Source organism: Bacillus rossius, chromosome 13 (genome assembly GCF_032445375.1).
Source record: "Bacillus rossius redtenbacheri isolate Brsri chromosome 13, Brsri_v3, whole genome shotgun sequence".
Lineage (NCBI taxonomy): Eukaryota > Metazoa > Arthropoda > Insecta > Phasmatodea > Bacillidae > Bacillus > Bacillus rossius.
This window is the reverse complement of record NC_086340.1, coordinates 15,775,982-15,795,866: the sequence shown is the minus strand read 5'-3', so window position 1 is coordinate 15,795,866 and position 19,885 is coordinate 15,775,982. Positions and strand designations below refer to the sequence as shown.

Here is a 19,885-nt window from a genome sequence, read left to right as displayed (position 1 = left end):
GGATACTTAACTCCCTTAACGACACGTGGCGCCGTTCCATGGAGGGAACGTGTATAATCCGGGGTCGCTATACTGACAATCAGCGTGGACTGTCCAGCGAAAGGGCTAGAGTTTAAGGCCCCCGCCTACCCGGGCAAAATACTTCTTTCAATGGTGATAACCATAGTCTCAAGTCGCGCATCGACAAAACAATTGTAGCGTATTTAACTGTTTTTGACGTGACAACGTCTAATAAATCGATGAACGTCGGCTGCACGCACGAAAATATGTCCCGTTATGCACATTGTCCCGTTACGCTCATTGTACGCTTGCACCGCATCTATCTCTCTTCCACTCGATTGGAACAACCATCGATTTGACTTCTTCGAGGCACATTAAACTTGAAACACTCCCATTCGTTTCCTACTTTTCCTATCATCGTCCTATCCTTAACAGAATAACACAGATTGGAAGAAGTTAAATAGCAAACATGTATAAAAGTTATAGTTAAAATAATCTCTTCGGTAAAGTAATAAACATATTTGAATTAATGAGTGCAAATAAAAGTAAATTTATCAATGAAATTGTAGATTTCATTTCACTCCTTCTTTGTATCCATACAAAATAGTGATAATTCAATACAAATGATTCAATTTTATTCATAAAAGTATGGAATCATTTCATCAATGTTTTGTTATGCCGTTGTCACGTTAAACTATCGTCCGTAAACCGACTTTACAGACAGCCAATTTTTTTTATATAAACTCTAAACTGAAAAATTAATAACGTGTTAGTAAATTACCGAACAGCATGCTTCCCCAACGAAGCCTTTTTGTGTCTTACAATGTGCTGGTGTAACATAGGCCAGCTCAAGTCTATCCTGGTTTACTGAAACCGCGAATGTTTCCAGTCTGTGATAAGACCTCACACTTCGAGCGGATGTGCCATGTGATGATAGCACGTTGTTCCGTCAGATGTTTTCCCATCGGCTTCTACACTGTTAAAAAAAATTCCCCCTTAATCTCACGAAGAACGCTGGTTACAAATCATTCAGGTATCTACGTAAATTTATCATTACCTTCGTAAATTTACTGGTACAAAGTTCACTTACTGTGAAAATGAATCAACTGCAATAATATTTGCCTGGAAGATAAACATTCAAGAACTGGTTAGGACTGAAGTAAAAAAAACTCTTATTTCTTCCACATGAGCTTTTACCCTGTTTACCTATGCAGAAAAAAAATAATTCGGAAGATGAAATACAGTGTCTTTCTACGAAGAACCGGTTATCTGACATTACGACAAACTCTTCATTAGGGGCAGGCATTTTTCGCGAAAAAAATCTGAACGCCTATTATACTGCCACATGGTACAACCACATCAGCGGTTTCTTCCTTGTGATTGGCGGCCGTCTGCGAGAGAAGTCGTTGATATATTTGACCGAGCCACTCAGGACTAGTTTGCTTCCTTCCGTATTGGATTACTGTGATTGGTTGAACTGACAGTAGACAGGTACCTGAAAGGAACTCACCTAATCACAAAACACAGACGATGCTATAGTGTTTTAACTCTCAGCTAGTCTCGGAATATGCACGAAAAGTGCATGCCCCTACTCTTCGTTTATCTGAGGTGAATTATTCTTAGAGACCGGAAAAATTCGCGGATTCATTTCGTGATAGGCTGAAATTCAAACATGTGTACAATTCTGCTGGTTCTGCTATTGGCTCGCAGTTTAACTGGAGCTCTCTGGGCCAATGAGAGACTATCGACCAAAGAAGCGTCGAATCACAAGCTACCCAGTGGAGACGACTCACAATTTAGTACCCAATGAACACGCGTGTTTACTTGAGAAATGCAGAGGATAATGGAGCCTATCCTAGAGGTCATTGAATCCGCGAATTTTTCCGGTCCTTAATTATTCGTTGTACATTCCGTAAATTTAGTGTAAACTTTAACAGTGTAGTCCCACAGGACGTGGCTGATAACTCGTACTCTAACGACAGAGGGATCCTCTAGTGTACAAAACATTTTAATTCCACGCTGTCGCGAATTTCGCACCGTCACGCACTGTCGAGTAGTTGGTTCGTGGTGTGCTGTGCGACCTAAATCGCGTATCTCTGGAGTTCTCTGTTGTTCGCGAGTCGCTCGGAATAATCTGATTCGGTCCGGCACATGTAGATCACGCCCCTGTTGCTGTCGTTGGAAGCAAACGGAAATAACTGACGCCGCGTAAGCGGTAGAAATAACTTGGCGTTCAGCCAAAATTTTTGTCCCGAAGTAACTTCTTTTATTCTCTCCCCCAATTTATTTCTCTAGATAATTTAAAAAAAAAAGCTTCATCTTGTATTGTGTACTTTATAAGTACAACATTCGTCCGTGAACATGAAAACAATTGGGCAAATATAAAAAAAACTAATGATTATTAGACACCAGGAAATTTCGTGGATTCAGTTTGTACCAGGCTAAAATTCAAAATCCTACATAAATACTCTCTACATATGTATACTTTCCTGTTGACTGATCACTAGAGACCCGGAAAATTCGCGGGTTCAATGACCTCCAGGATAGACTCCTATATCCGCTACACACTCGGGCAAATGCCAACTGTTCATTGGCTGCTGACTTGCGAGTCGTCTCGACTGGGTGGGCCTGTGATTCGACACTTCTATGAGTGAGGGTCTCTAATTGGCTCTCAGTCCTCCAGATTAACAGTGAACCAATGACAGAAGCAGCACTAAGGTATAATTATTTGAATTTTATCATAACACGAAATGAACCAGCGAATTTTCCGGGTCTCTACTGATCACTAGAGACCTGCAAAATTCGCGGATTCATTCGGTGATAGGCTAGAATTCAAACACATATACCTCTTAGATAATTTTGCTATTGGCTTACTGTTCATCTTGACGAATCTCAACCAGTTATAAACCCTCAACCAAAGAAGGATCGAATCACAGATAAACCAGCTGAGACGACTTACAAGTCGGCAGCCAATGAACTTGCGTTATTTGCCCGAGTGTACAGGGGTATGTGCAGTCTATCCTGAAGGCCATCGAGACCGCGAATTTTGCAGATCTCTACTGATCACTAGGGGCATGCAGATTTCGCGAAAAGATTCCGAGACTAGCTGAAAGTTAAAACACTGTAGCATTGTCTGTGTTTCGTGATTGGATGAGTTCCTTTCAGGCACATTTCTAATGTCAGAAACACCAATCACAGTAATTCAATACGGAAGCAAACGCGTCCTGAGTGGTTCAGTCGAACAAGGCAACGACTTCTCTCGCAGATGGCCGCCAATCACAAGGAGGAAACCGCTGGTGCGGATATACCTTGTTGCAGTCTAATAGGCGTTCAGATCTTTTTCGCGAAAAATGCCTGCCCATACTGATCACTAGAGACATGCAAAATTCGCGGATTCATTTCGCGATAGGCTAGCATCAAAACAACTATACCTTCGTACCGCGTCTTCGATTGGCCCACATTTTATCCGGGGAACTATGAGCCAATGGGAAACACTAAACCAAGAAAGTGCCGAATTACGGACAGCCTAGTTGAGACGTCTCACGCGTCAGTAGTTAATGAACAGGTGTCATTTTCGCGAGTTTTTTTAAGGACTGTGGAGTATATCCTAGAGGCCAATGAATCCGCGAATTTTGCAGGTCTCTACTGATCACTTAGATACTGTAAGTTCGGCCGCTCAACGGTTGGCGATAATTGGATGGTCCACAGTAGTGGAAGGGAGTGCCCGATATTGTCACCAAAGCAATGGAAAGTTGTACATGTTTGCAGTCAACCTTGCGACCAAAACAATCCGCGCGCGGAATTCCCGGGCCTCTAGCGAGAGAGCCAGCGCGTCACGTCCGTGCGGCGAGGGTCGCGGGTTCGAGTGCACGTTGCGCCTCTTAAGTGTTACAGTTCCTGTCTCGATCTCCTAGGTCGTCGGCTCGCCGTCAGAACCTCCCCGAGTCTGCATTCTGAGACTTGATGTAAGCGTTTGGACATACGCCATTGCAAAGCACATGTACCTATGTCTGTAGAAGAAAACTAAAAAATACCCAAAAGACAAAAAACACAAATTAACCAAACAATTGATGTTGTCAACAGGATATATACACCACATAATATTCCATAACAGGAATATGGTCAACAAACAAAGAAAAACAAAGAAAATGGACTAAGAGAACGAAAAAAAAACCACAAATGATGACAGCACAAAAATATTGAACCCAAAAAAAAATCAGCACAGCAGTTGAAACGAGACAAAAACACGACACAACAAAAGACGAAACAAACACAATAGTTTTCCAAAACAGAAGAGAACGAAAAAAAAAAACACAAATGATGACAGCACAAAAATATTGAACCCAAAAAATTCCAAAAAAATTCAGCACAACAGTTGAAACGAGACAAAAAGACGACAAAACGAAAAGACGAAACAAACACAATACTTTTCCAAAACAGAAACAAGCGACGTTTCGGGAACTGCTATCTGCTCCCGTCCTCAGGCAGAGACGCACATGGTACGAAAACACAGGTGCGACTGAGTAGGGGCTGAAACAATTCTGAGGCTTCGGTGTTGGTGTATCAGATGACCTTGGTCCACAAACCACTCACTCACAGGCCTGTAAAGACCTCCAAAGTCGAATTACCAATGCCAGGACATCTGTAGTACTTAATTGAAACCACCTATGCCTTAATTTGTCTTCATTTTATTGTTCAATACCTTCTTGTGTCTCCAAAAAATAATAAATAATTTAAACAATGCATTTTATTTCTTTATAATTAAATGTTGCTTTATTTTGACTATTTTTATTTATCACAGCATATCTTTATTTTCCATGATATGATTTTTGCCTCGCCTGTAAAAATTATTAGAGTTAGAAACTTGTGATGGTAAGCCGACGAGATACACTGTTCCTTGCAAAATGTAGGGTATAATATATTTTTGTTATTTTATAAACTGATGCTAACATGAAAGAATAAAACGAATTTATCCAACACGGCCGACAACGGGAAAACCTTTGGCGGCCAAAAAAAAAACATTTTACGACTTTTTTCCTACGTTTCTTCGAAGTTTTACAAAAATGAATGACTTTAACAATATTTTTATAATGTAATGTTTAATAAAGAATTTTAATTTCTACAGCTTTTCTGCGGTACGTTTCGTCAGTTAGCCTACCATGAATATAACTGATTTTCTGCCGGAACTATAAAATGAAAGCCATTTGGAGTTCCATCAATAATGTCGACGGTGAACGTTTATTGAGTCATTGCAACAAAATAAAAACTGGTCACAGACAAGCGTCAGATCTTAAGGGGCCCGCCTACCTGGTCACACACACGGTGTGCAGAGCTTCAGGAAAAACAACGCGATTTAAAAACTACTCAAGATATCCGAGTGGGGTATGTTTACGAAAAGCATTTAAGAGTTCGCTGAGGCCCGAAAAGTACTTTTAATTTTGGATCATGTTTTTTAACTGTATTTCTAGAAGAGTTAAAATGGCTGAAACGCATGTTTTCAGAGTAATTTTTAGGTGTAAAACAAGTGGTACAGATTCTTGAAAGCACTTAAGGGACTTTCGTTACACCTTTATCGTCATTTCCCCGTAATATAAAAATACGGTCACCGCACAAATTTCACAGTTTTCCTGTGACGACGAGAAGACTGCGCGCCAGTTCAGAGCCTTGAGCTTAGAGCCGATACCGCGCTAGAAATACCATCGAGCGTCGCGCTTATCATCCCGCCTCACTAACACACATACACCCCTGACGAGGCGGGCCCCTTAAAAGAAGCAAATATTGATAGCTTTACGATGCTTTCATTTCATGATAAAGTCAAACGGCATTCGTATCTTCAAATGCTAAAATATGTTAGAATTATAACAGAACAGTTTTTATAATATTGTTATATACTTATGTGTAGTATTTTTAATCAAAATAATTCAGAGTTTCTTAAAAAAAAGTGTATGATTTCGTAAAAAAATAATAATTTTGGAAGACAAAACTGATAAAAAAATTTTTTTTAGGAAATAAAGACAGACATGTTTTGGAAAAAATAGCACCTAGTTTTGAGAAAACTATCATTAACGTTTTCAGGTCTGTACCTTTAGCTACTGAAGTTTGACACTAGAAACTTTCTGTACCTACATTTTACAAGGAAAATTCTTGGAAACTCAGTTGCCAACGACATCACATGTAAAACTGCACGGCAGAGCTTTGTAGGATTGAAAACGGTACGAAGCTCTGCCTTCCAAAGTTTACAAGTGATATATTTGGCAACTGAGTTGCCAAGGACAATCCTTGTAAAAGTACAAACTGAAAGCCATTTTGAATACTACTGTTGGTATTGACAAGTGAAACGTTTATTGAGTCATTACAAAAACAAGTGGTCGCAGATAGGTGTCAAAACTTAACAGACTTAACCTGTTGAAAGCTTTACAGTGCTTCTATATGATGATACAGTCAATTTGCATCTTCTAACTCATAAATATGTTAGAATTATAACAAAACATTTTATTTAATAATATTGTTATATTAAAGCAGTATTTTAAACCAAAAATTTTAATTTAATTTTAAAATACAAATATGAAAAAAAAAAATCCGAGGAAACAACACATATTTTCAAGAAAAATAAAAGGCCCATTGTTGAGAAAAAAATCATTCACTTTTTCAGCTTACTATAACTACTGAAGGTTGCCACCTTAAAAAAAATTTTTTTTTTTTTGTACTTTTTACAAGGAAACTCTTTGGAACCTTAGTTGCCAACGATATCGCTTGTAAAACTTCAATGCAGAGCTTTGTGACCATTTTCAACTGGGTTTTCCCATTGTTGAGAAAAATATCATTTACTTTTTAAGGTCTCTTACTATAACTACTAAAGATTTGCAACAGTAAAAAAAAGTATTTTTTACAAGGAAACTCTTTGGAACCTTAGTTACCAACGATATCGCTTGTAAAACTTCAAGGCAGAGTTTTGTGACAATTTTTAACTGGGTTTCCCCATTGTTGAGAAAAAAATATCATTTACTTTTTCAGGTCTCTTACTATAACTACTGAAGATTTGACACCGCAACAACAAAAAATGTTTGTACTTTTTACAAGGAAAATCCTTGGAATCTTAGTTGCCAACGGTATCGCTTGTAAAGCTTCAAGGCGGAGTTTCGCGACCGTTTGCAACTGGGGGGTTTCCGAGGAGTGTCTCACAGCCGGGGCGAGTCGCGAGGTCTTATAGGCAGAGCAGATTCTAGTGGAGGGGTAGACCTATCGGTGACTATGGTTGCTTCTTGGTTTGATGTCAAACCAATGTCTGGAGAGAGTAGTTGAACTAAGTTCGTTTCAGTAGCTTCAGAAAGTGACGTTTCACTAGAACCTCTTGTGTCAGGGGTGATGATTGTTGAATCTTCGCTAGGTTTCAGGTAAACGCTCACCTGAAGGACGAAGCGGAGGACGAGGCGGCGTGCTTGTGGCTGCCGGACTTGCACTTGCAGCACTGACTGCCCATGACGCCCGCGATGTCACCTCATGACGGGCAGGGTCACTGTCTGCGACCGCCTTCGAGTCTCCGCGGCGGGTCAGCGCTACGGCATCCTCGCGAGTCCTCCGAGGACCACCGGACCCTCCCCCTATCCCCCGGCGATTGTCACCCGTCTTCCTTCCCCGCCGCTTCACTAGCGCCTCTCCCGCGACACCTCCCTGGTGGTCGCTCGCTCGCCCGAAACCTTGCGTCAACTGAGCGAAGAATCTTCGGGGATGTTTGGCGCGCGCGTCCGACAGAGGGGAGTTGTGTGTGTGTGTGTGTGTGTGTGTGCCGTCTACCTCCCTCCCCAATATCTCTCTCTCTCTCTCTCTCTCTCACTCGGCCCCCGGCTACAAACCCCGAGGTATTTTCAGCCGATCAGGCCAGAGAGGCCGCGCCGGTCCCGAACCCCCCCCCCCCCTTTCTTGGCGCCGCCATCTTGTATCTTCTGTCATCGTCGAGTTTATACGTCTCCCCTCGCGTGGTTCCTGCGCGAGCGCGGCTCCAGAAGGGGGGCGGTGGGGGGGGGGGGGACAGCCCCTCCCGAGACCAATTTTATTGATTAGTGCATATTTATGTTTACCTAAATATTTAATTTCATATGTTAAACTTTTATCTCGTCAAAAAGTTGCATGGAGCTACTAAGGTTCTGTATTTGAAACCTGTAATTTGTAAATAATATTCCACGGCCAATATCTGACCACTTTCATTTTTTTGCAACTACGACCTTTCTTTGTGCGATAGATAGCCCCTACCGAAAAGTCATACTGAAGCCGCCATTGATCCTGCGTTGTCGGGGACGGGGTGCTTGGACAACCAACACCCCCTGCCCCCGGCTCGCCTTGCCCCGGGCTCGTCTTACGGTGTGCAGAGCTTCAGAAAACCAAGAAACCCTCACTAACGAGCTAAATAAGTGTTGTTCCAATATTGCAAATACACTCTTATAATAAGCACATTGTGTTCTCAGATGATATTTCTTGACGCGAATCACACGTAGTTTCCTCACCCGCCGCTAGAATTCGTCGCCGTAGCAGCTGCGAAGACTATAGACTCACTCCATTAGAAGACTGAAATTTTTAACTATGTAATGAAATATAATGAATCCGTTCCGAAAAAGACTTGAAAAAATACTACACCCAGGCTTGAAACAGATTTTCGACAAAAGATTATATTAAAATACTGCCCAGGTTGTTAATACTATAAAATATCCCTTTGGCTTTGTGAACTTTGGTTTGCGCCATCCCTCTCAGATGGCAGCACCTTAATTACAAATTTTACGTTTCAATTACGAAATTATTTCTACCAAAATCCGTATACCGAGAGTTAAGATGTTACACATGAAAACTCGCATTTTAAAAACTGCGCAAGATATCCGTGTGGTGTCTGTTTACGAAAAACAATTAAGAATAGGCTGCGGGCGGATAATTAGTTCTGTTTCCGTATTATGTTTTTTTGGAGAGCGATAATGTCTAAAAAAACTGCGTGTTTTCAGAATAATATTTACGCATGAAACATCCAGTACAGATTCTTGCTTGCATAACACTTTTTTTCTTATCAAATATCATAGTAACCCTTTGAACGACGAGAAGAGTGCGCGCCATTTCAGAGCCTTGTGCTTAGAGGCGACACCGTGCTGGAAGCACCAGTGAGCGACGCACTTATCACACCGCCTCGCACACAAAAAAAAAATTATGACTATGAACTTTGACGTCAGGTGCTGAAGGCACAGACGCGAGGAGCTTATTGGTCCAACCAGAGCTGGTGAACTTGAATCTCCGTATGTTATACAGGTTATACTATTCTATCTGAATATGACGTCATGAACAATTTTTGTTTTCAAATGAGAAGCGTAATGCGTACAAGAAACTTTAAATTCGTACAATAATAACGTTTTCTAAATAAATTTTTAAAAAACTTTCAATGTTTAGATTTTCATCATTTCTTCTTAAGCGCCATTTTATTCATGCATTAACTTTAAAGAGGAAAATGAAATCTTAAATAAGTTTGCGAAAATGAATATAATAAAATAGTCCAATATAAGTATATAGTTAAGATTGGGGAAACAGTTTCGAAAATGATAGCCCAATTAATTAAATACAGTTTTGACGTGACAACGTCTATAAATCAATGTACGCCGGCTGCACGCACGAAAAAGGATTACTCATTGTCCCGTTACGCACATTGTCCCATTAAGCTCTGTTCGTTAAAGCAATAAACATATTTGAATTAATGAGTGCAAATAAAAGTAAATTCATCAATTAAATGGTAGATTTCATTTCACTCCTTCTTTGTATCCATACAAAATAGTGATAAATCAATAAAAATGATTCAATTTTATTCATAAAAGTATGCAATCATTTCATCAATGTTTTGTTATGACGTTGTCACGTTAAACTATCGTCCGTAAACCGACTTTACAGACAACCAATTTTTTTTCCTAACTACTATTCTCACTATTTATTAAATAACACTTAAAATTTCTGTCCACAAATTAATCCCTCACTCGTTCAGTCCACTTCTTACTCTCCGCACTGGAGCTCGGCTCGACAGTGGTTCTCCCTACTGCTCGTCTCTCACCGCTCACCTCCGTCCCAAAAACACTGCCTCGCAATGTTCACTCGTCCACCGCACACACAACACAGTCCCTTAGCACCAGTCTCCGCACACGAAGCCCGTCTCTCGTCGCCCGCTATCGCTCGCCAAGGGGGTCACTCGCCCTCTTTCACTTCACCGCCTCGGAGGCCGGCGTCGCCGTTTGTATACCCCTCAGCTCCCTTCTGGAATGATCTCGCAACCCTTTGGAAAATGTCGCGTCGTCAGGGTTGACTTGACACCCGAAGCTTCCAGAACAATGATGTCCTAGTTACGCCTGCGGGGCTCTGGGGGAAAAGTACGGAACCCGATAGTGTCACGGGGGAAGGGTGTAGCGGGGCTGGAGAGGTGGTAGCGAGGCTCTGTTGCTAATCCGATTAGAGAGGTGTAGCTCTAATGGACCGCGCCCCAGCTGATTGGCTAGCCGGGTTTCTGGGCTTCTTCGTGGTTTTACCTTGCAACAATATGTACGCATAAATATAATTTATTGTAATTCCATTAATTCGCATCTTCGTAGATAACAATCTACCATGCAGCATTCTATGTTTTACCATGCGAACTAGATGCTTCAATTGTGCCACGCTACTGCAGAAAACGTATCAGACATCATGGTTAGACAACACGATGGGAAAGATCAGACGGTAGCGACTTACTTTTACGTGTGAACTGCCACCGTTTTTCACTATAGCCTACATATATCCCTTTCAATAAAAACTGCAATGGATATTGCGAAGAGGAGAAACATTGTTGTAGAAGTTAAAAGCACAGAAAATGTATCAACAAATTGTATTTTTTTTTTAAATTTATAATCACTGAAACACTAAATAGTACTGAGAAATAAACTCTAAATTAACTTTTTTTGTAAGCGTTCTTCTTGTATAATTTTCTTCTCATCACAGGGCATGGTGTGGTTTCATGTAGGCCTATATTTCGAAGGAAAATTACCTATTGTACTTGTTACTGTGGCGCGACTTTCAGAAAAAAATTTACATAGTTAATTTTTATGGTCCATAGACTCCACAACCAATTCCATAACAAAAGTTTATACAAATACATATAAATATAAAACTCTTATGGACACAATAACCTCCGCAATACTCCACAAATCACTTAAAAATTATATATAAAATACAAAGATGAATAATCTTGGAAGAGTTCGTTAATTGGCGAAACTGGAGCAAAGGGGTAGAAATGGGTAAAGTTGTTTTAAAAACAGAAAAATTGCTTTAACTATCTTTATAACGACATATATCGCATTTGTTTGAGATTATTAAACTTCGTAAAAATAATTCCAACATCTTTTTTCTAAATTTATTTTTGATACATTAATCGAGGGCTTGATTACAGGGATTGAAATGGAAAAAAAAACGATTTACTGTGTAAACTACTAAATCCGTCCAGATTTAATTTAAGCCTCCTAATTATAATTTAAAAATTTGGCTTAACGAATTTTTATACAACTAATATAATTACTACAAACGATGAAAATAAATCAGGGCTGAAGAATAAAAAAAAAAGCACGACTCCCTTAGAATACTGTGATTTTATAGTTCAGTTTGTAATATTATTCATCCCTCCAAGCGGTGAAATATTGTTGTTGGAAGATAAAAAAATAATAAGTATTTTCTTCTTAAAGACCAATATTTGAAATTTGTTTTAAAATAATCTAATTTTTTTATCAACTTTTTTTTAAATTGATACGAAGAACCATTACTGTAAGGAGTGGAAAAAAAATAGGGTTTGAAGGAGAAATAATTTAATAACTCCGTTAGTAGGCATAGTATCCGATCTGTTCGACATTTTTGTAAATATTCTTAATATTATCAAAATATTTTGTTTATAATTCCTACGTCAGGCTAATTTTAACATCGTGAATACATAACTCTTATCAAGAATATTCAGGAAATTCGAAGAAAATGCTGGCTGATAAAAAACATTCGAAGCATTTTGGCTGCATGGTGTATGCGAAAATATTTCATCTTATTTTATATTGGATGGATTGGAGCTTAACTCACATACATGTTCTGTACACTAAGTTTTTATAACATTCCGGAAGTTTCTAGAATGCTCCGGAAGTTTCCAGAAAGTTACAAATAAAAATAACTTCGGCATCTGTCTGCGCCTGTAGACTGTGCGGAACGAGATTTTTCTTTGTTTGGAAGCGATATCGTAAGAGGTAAATAAATCTTGCGTGATAATATTTAATATTAAAAATCTATCTAAACGCGGGGCTGGGTTCCCAGGCAGGCAGAACCCGTTTGTTTGTAATTATTATTTTGTTCTCATAAGAGATGAAAAACCAAATACCCTACTTACCTCGGAAAAGGCAAATCCTCTGTAGACAGAGAAATCGTAACTATTCGGACATTGTAGATTTGCATGCTACAATGTAAAATATTCATGTTGCATCTTTACCAAATTTTCATGATTCGCTACTGCACAGCGCATTAAAATTATTTCCATATCCAATGTTGACAGTTATTCAGATTGTACATATTTATAATTTTGTGTATCACACAATATTTTATTTGCACTAAAAAAAAAACTAATTAAGGCCAAGGATTAAAGATGGAGGTCTGCTAATAAGAATGTTTACCTCACAAAACATAAATAAAACCTTTATCATAAAATTTCATTTTGATGAAATAGATATTGGCATCAGATAAGCGCGTTTGACATTGATCTGCATTGAACAATTTTCCGAAAATTAATTTTAAATGAAATTAATTTTTTTTCAATCTTTAAACCATAAATTTTATTTAGGAGTCCATTATTTCATATTTTTATAACAGCAGTTTGTTTACTTTAAAACACAATCAATAATATTATCCGTTAAGTATACATAGGAGGGAAGCCCAATAACTATTTAAGAAAGCAAAATAAATTTCTTAATTCGTATCTGCATCCCGACCCGTTAACCAGAAAATTTTGGATACGTTTCTGACATACCGTTTCTGGATATCCTGACTGACTTGCTAAAAATAGGTTCATTAACCATAGTGTTTAAAAATAATTTTAACTACTTCAAATTTTTTTTAAATATGTATATTTTTATCCACATTAGCTAGTGTGTATTACTCATTTCAATTTGTTATTTGGCGTGTATTAATTCAGAGGCATTTATTATTCAATTCAATTCACGAATTTCGTACTGAGGTTATTCTTCCCTTTTTGATTGCATATTTCACTTGATCAGATGTCGTTTCTGGGAAAAACAAGAAATTTTTGAAGTGACAACGTCTAATAAATTGATGAACGCCGGCTACACGCGCGAAAAAGTGTCCCGTAACGCACATTGTCCCGTTACGCTGTGTCCCGTTACGCTGTGTCCCGTTACGCTCATTGTACGCTTGCGCCGCATCTATCTCTCTTCCACTCGATTGGAACAACCATTGATTTGACTTTTTCGAGGCACATTAAACTGGAACCACTCCCATTCGCTTCCTACTTTTTTTATCATCGTCCTATCCTTAACAGAATAACACAGATTAGAAGATGTTAAATAGCAAACATGTATAACAGTTATAGTTAAAATAATCTGTTCGTTAAAGTAATAAACATATTTGAATTAATGAGTGCAAATAAAAGTAAATTTATCAATTAAATTGTAGATTTCATTTCACTCCTTCTTTGTATCCATACAAAATAGTGATAATTCAATAAAAATTATTCAATTTTATTCATAAAAGTATGCAATCATTTCATTTTTTTTGTTATGACGTTGTCACGTTAAACTATCGTCCGTAAACCGACTTTACAGACAACCAATTTTTTTTTGTTTTGACAGGTTCTGAATCTACCACTTTCGCTCTCATAACAACACGACACATCAATATGTATATATAGTTCATGGGCTTATAGTTGAAAAAGGAGGGGGGGAGTTATTTATAGGGGCACTGGGAGTCTATTTATTATATACTTCCTCCATAATAAAACCGGAGAACTGATGATACTCCACAGAATTTTATTATAAAAGCTAACAGTTTAGATCAATAAATCATACAACAAAATAACAGGTCAGCGATTTCCCGTTATTTTGATTTAAATGACACAATATCTAAACATAAGTTATCAATAGTTAAACATCCATCTTTGAGAGTATTTTAGTTAACATAAGAAATACCTAGCTCAAAAATTTTATTCCAGAAATCATTTTATTCAGCGCATATTTTTACTCTTTTACACTAATCACGTAGGTATGTACCTACTCTCACGGGTGATAGTGCCCATTCCCAACCATCTCAACGGCTAACCTTTCTGTATCCACCTCAAAGAATTATTGAATTTGAGTCATAAAAAAATCTGAATTAAAAAAATATATATATACAAAATATGTTTACAATATTTGGTAGCGTGAGTATTTTGTTTGCAAAAATATTAAAATCGGGACACGCACTCAGCTGGATGGAGAGAGTACAGCGAGGCTCTCCAACCCGGGCGTTGTTAGTTGGCTGACTCACCAAGAGATGGCAGTTGGAGCTCCACCAGTTGGCGCCAGCTGTAGCGACAGCGTGACGTCAGAACCTTCGTACACGGTAACTGTTTGCAGCTCCGAGTCGGCGAATCTCGGCGCCGCATGGGCTGGATCGGTCTGCTTCATGTCTGAAACAGTAAATAATTCGCGCTCGTTTACAAAGAATTTCTTTTTTTAAACGTACGTAAAAATTCTTTTCAAGGCAAAAATAATAAGCATCATTTCGAAATTGTCACTGGCACCAGTAATAAAACAATGAGGGTACCTACAATGAAAAGCGATTATAACACGCCACTTTGTATTTACTTAAAAATTTGCCACTGTACGTCCACATGGTATCTAACGTTTTCGTTAACTACCTAATAATTAATTTTTACTTAAACTTAGAAAGGAATCTTTAAGTTGTTTGCAACGTACTTCAGCGGAGCGTTGAAATACGGCGTCAAATCGTTCACTAGTTTATACTACTGCAGTGTGCCCAATATGATAAACTGAAACTTTCCCATACAAAACAAATTTCTTTTCGGGAATGCAATTTCAAACAATAAAATGTTTCATGTTCAATATTTCCATTTTTAATGGCTTACATGGGCAGAGAAGTTTCATTAACTTTAATTTTCCAAATTAAATAATATTTTTTATTTTGATATTTTTACTGTCAACTTTTTTTAATCTATATGCGCATTTTCCTCTTTAAGGTTTTGATATACTACTATAAACTCTGTTAACAATATTGAAATTGTATGTTATTCAAGATATTTGGATGTACATAATTTTTATAAAGTTTATTTTTATGGTTTTAATACTCTTACGTGTCCCTAATGTTTGGTAACATTTCACGGTACAGTGAACAATAATATGTATGTATTTACATGTGTTTGTGGCTTATTATTTGTGTAGTTGTAATTGGAGCTACGCCATTGAAATTGTCTACTGTTAATTTTTAAAATTAGTTCCATCAACAATGACGTAGAATACTCTCCCATGGAAACATAAAAGCCTTGTTTTCGGCTTTCCCATAGTTATCGAATTATTTCAGCTACCATCCAGACCATCAAGAGTCGTAGCTTATTTGAGCAAGTTGCAGGAAGAGACAGTAAAAACATTGAAAGCAAGTCAGGATGTAACAATCCTTGATAATAAGCCTTCCAAAAGTTAATTTACTTGCGTGAAATTTGTTTGTGATCATCTAGCCTTAGACAGAAAGTGACGTAAGCTTATATTGTGTATTTCGGTAGTAGCAAGGGCATATCTCTAGGGAGCAAGGTGGAACGATAACATAACCCCCCCCCCCCCCCCCTTTTTCCACCCTTTTTTTTTAATTCTCAGACCTGGGGAAAAAGTAACACCAAAAAAATTTTTTCCCAAAAATCTCAGGTACCCCGGCCCGGCCAGGTAGGTTCTTAACTTCGGTGATGTGTCTTTATCCGGATGAAGATCAGACGCACTAGCAAATGACTGAGAATGTGTGAAAAGCTTGTCTCTGCTAGTAGATGATTCACGTCAAACCAACGAGCGGGCGATTGACACACACCCACATGTTTAATTTGAAGCATTAATTATTTTTTTTTTTAATTTTGTCATGAATGTATAATGCCGTTTAAACACTTATATCAACAAAAAAATATTAAAATAATAATTAAATTAAAATAAACCAATCTTTGGAAAGACTATTTAACTGAAAACAAGGATTCTATGGTTTTATTTTAATAGTTTTTTAAATATAATATATGGTTGAAACAATGTAATTATATTTATTACTTAAAAAGAATTTACTATTTTAAAAATACTATCATTTACGATGATGAAGACAGTTTTTTGTTTTGTTTACTTTAATAATTAGGTAATATTAATTTTTTCTGTAATTTTTTCTGTAGTTATTAAGGTAATATATCGCACATTATATGAAGAGACTAGTACACACAAACTTGCTTTTGCGAGTGTAAAATTTTCTAATTTTGTAATTAGTTGTTAAACGATGTGATAAAAAGAAAGTATTATAAGAATAACTATAATAAGATTTACAACATAATATCTTCGAGAAAAAAAATATAATTTTTTTTTGTAAAGTGTATGGTGTAACAGGCCTCTAAAGTATTGATTATTTCGGTTCTGGGGTCGTAACCATTCCACGCCAAACGTACCAAGATAAAGGTAGTTTTTTTAATGCATAACATTGTAGCTCTTGGTTTACAGCATTTTTGATGTGTAACATCTTATCTCTCGGTGTACGGCATGGGTGGGGGTAACTTTTTGAATGCAACGGTAATCAAGGAACGGAAATGTGTAACCACTGTGCTGCCATCTGTGGCAGATGGCTGGAACCAGTGTTTATAGAACCAAAGGGAAACTTTTTAGCACAAACTATTTAATTAATTTTAAGAAGATGGTGTTTCAAAAATCCTTGTCGAAAATCAGGCACAAATCCGGGGTTTGGTAATTTTTTTATTCTATCGCTTTTATCGAAGACGTTTAATTATATATTTTAAAAAATTCTGTCTGCTGGTAAAATGATTCGATAGTCGACGTAGCTGCTCCACCCGCGAATTCTAGAGGCGGGTGTGGAAAATACGCGTGATTCGCGTGCAGAAATGTTGCTGGCGATCACATCTTACCTATATAATGTCTCACGTACGGCATTATTTTTTAATTTCGTGTCCGAGTTTCGATATCGTAAAGGGTATTTGCAACACGAGCACATACGAATTTTGCTCGTTACCGAGGTTTGGATGTTATGTTAACACTTCTCTGGCGGGTACATAACAGGGTGTCCACAAGGAAAAAAAAAAAATTGTACCAACTTAGGCGAGAAAAAAGTACTAGATTTGAAGAAAAAAAAAGTACTATATTATAATTTGTTATGGTTTTTAACAATTTAGAAAGTTATTATGACATTGCAATGCTCTAACTTAAATATATCACACCAAACACACACATACATTCCATAGATTTTAAAAATAATTACACTTAATAATAAAACATATTGGAGTTACTGTAATATTATTATATTAAAGGAAAAATAAGTACTATATCTGAGCGTAAATGTACTAGACCACTAAAAAAAAGCTTATAAAAGTACTAGATCTAGTAGGAAAGTACTAACTGTGGAGACACCCTGGTACTTGAAATAACTCGCTCACAATTCCCCCCCCCCCCCCCCCCCCCGAGAAAAGGAGAGAACAGTTGAAGCGGTTGGAGAGGGAGGGAGGGAGGAAAGACAGACGTGACTCAGGGACGCCTGAGCGCGTCCCGCGGCGTCCAACCATTCACGACGCCGGGCGTCTTCGCGTCCAGGAATAGACACGGTGACGGACGGACGGACGGATGGACGGACGGACACACGGACACACGGACACGCGCCGTGCTAAAGGTGTGTTCACGGTCGGGGGAACCTTTACCTGCACGCCGATGAGCACACAGTTGAGGGCCCTGCCCGATCAAAGGCATGTCTGTAATTGGTTGTCTTTAAAGTCGGTTTACGGACGATAGTTTAACGTGACAACGTCATAAAAAACATTGATGAAATGATTGCAAACTTTTATGAATAAAATTGAATCATTTTTATTGAATTATCACTATTTTGTATGGATACAAAGAAGGAGTGAAATGAAATCTACTATTTAATTGATAAATTTACTTTTATTTGCACTCATTAATTCAAATATGTTTATTACTTTAACTATAACTTTTATACATGTTTGCTACTTAACTTTTTCCCAATCTGTGTTATTCTGTTAAGGATAGGACGATGATAGGAAAAGTAGGAAACGAATGGGAGTGTTTCAAGTTTAATGTGTCTCGAAAAAGTCAAATCGATGGTTGTTCTAATCGAGTGGAAGAGAGATAGATGCGGCGCAAGCGTACACTGAGCGTAACTGGACACCGCGTAACGGGACAACGTGCGTAACGGGACAATGAATAATCCTTTTTCGTGCGTGCAGCCGGCGTTCATCGATTTATTAGACTTTGTCACTTCAAAAACCTTGCTATATACAAACATACTTTATATTCAACCATATATTCAACAATACCTTTATATTCAACCATATTCTGTTTAAGAAAAGGAATTTTAAAAAGGCGTTTAGGTTTTACGTTAAGCTAACTATGAAATTATTCTTATTTTTTTGTGGAATATTTAGTTCGTAATAATAAACTATTTGAATATTTTGTACCCACCAATAAATGTTTCAACACAACGCGACAATCGCAAACCACTCCATTAGTACATCTAAAGTATACGACTTATTGTTAATTCATAGTTCTTAAATTTCAGTCGTGAACCCACCTTTTTATAAGGAACGTTGGAACCCTTGAATTATCAGCTAAGAGTCAAAGAGGGAAGGGAGACACAGATGTAGGCACAATATTGTGAACACGCTCACTCCTTTCTAGACTTTAGCTAAAATTTGTTTACTTTCCGGTAGGGTAGATCAAATCGATTTGTCAACCTGAGCGTAACTAAAAGTGCAGCGCTCAGGGATGTGGCGTTCGATTGCAGGATAGGAGGAAGGGGAAGTACTGTGTGCGCTACAACCGACTATTTCGGGCCTGCATCAGTGCTCCATGTGTAACTACTGTATACGCTAGAATACTTTGTCAGTGGCGCATATAGGAGATTTTTCGGAGGGGAAAAGGGAATTTCTAAAAATAAAAAAAAATTAAAATTAAAATTTGAACGATTATTCAAAAAAATTTACATTTCTACTGACACACAGACAACGCTATGCTCGCTATGTTCGCGATGTTCGCTACGAGAGTAAAATATAGCCAGCTGCATCTCATGTGCCACTGGCCACAATAAGCTGCGTTCGCTTTGTTCGCTATATGTTGGCGACTTCGCAAGGTGTTTGGTTCTCGGCTATTTTTTTTTCTAAAACTTCGCTGACTTCGCGCATGCGCAGATAAACAAAAAAAAAAAAATACGCGCGGAATTGTGCTGTACTTCTGCGTTTGCTTTATTATGAAGTTATATTTCTCTCAGTATTGTGCTTTAAATTGTCAAGTCGACGGGAAAGTTAATTTAAAGATTACAAAAATATCCATGTTTGTGTAATAAATCGATGGAAGAATTCAGAAGATAGGATATGCAGGACAATCAATGCCTGGGATTGTTGAGTTGAATTTATCCTGAAATAATCCATAAATTTGGTTTCATCCTCACAAGCAGCTGCTTCATCAAGTGATGAAATTTTCCAAAAATTTTGTTTCTGTTTAGGTTAACTTAATGAACCCATTACTATTTTTACGTTCACATACCTTAAGAGTCGGAAGAATATCATCATCGTCGGAATCATCACTGGAATCCCACGGCATGAGTCTCTCCG

At 37.9% G+C, this 19,885-nt stretch overlaps 1 protein-coding gene across 3 annotated transcripts in view; it reads right to left on the bottom strand.

Annotated features, from left to right (window-relative positions):
* The window catches only part of LOC134538271 (titin-like), a 453,345-nt gene that overhangs the window by 416,569 nt on the left and 16,891 nt on the right, over positions 1-19,885 (bottom strand). For 2 of the 3 annotated variants that reach the window (XM_063379437.1, XM_063379439.1), the window contains exon 2: positions 14,548-14,689. In XM_063379437.1, coding sequence (XP_063235507.1) covers positions 14,548-14,687 — 140 coding nt within the window. In that variant the 5' untranslated portion in view covers positions 14,688-14,689. Of the gene's footprint in view, positions 1-7,406; positions 7,714-14,547; positions 14,690-19,885 lie in introns of those variants that run through there. The other variant, XM_063379438.1, reaches the window with a different exon arrangement.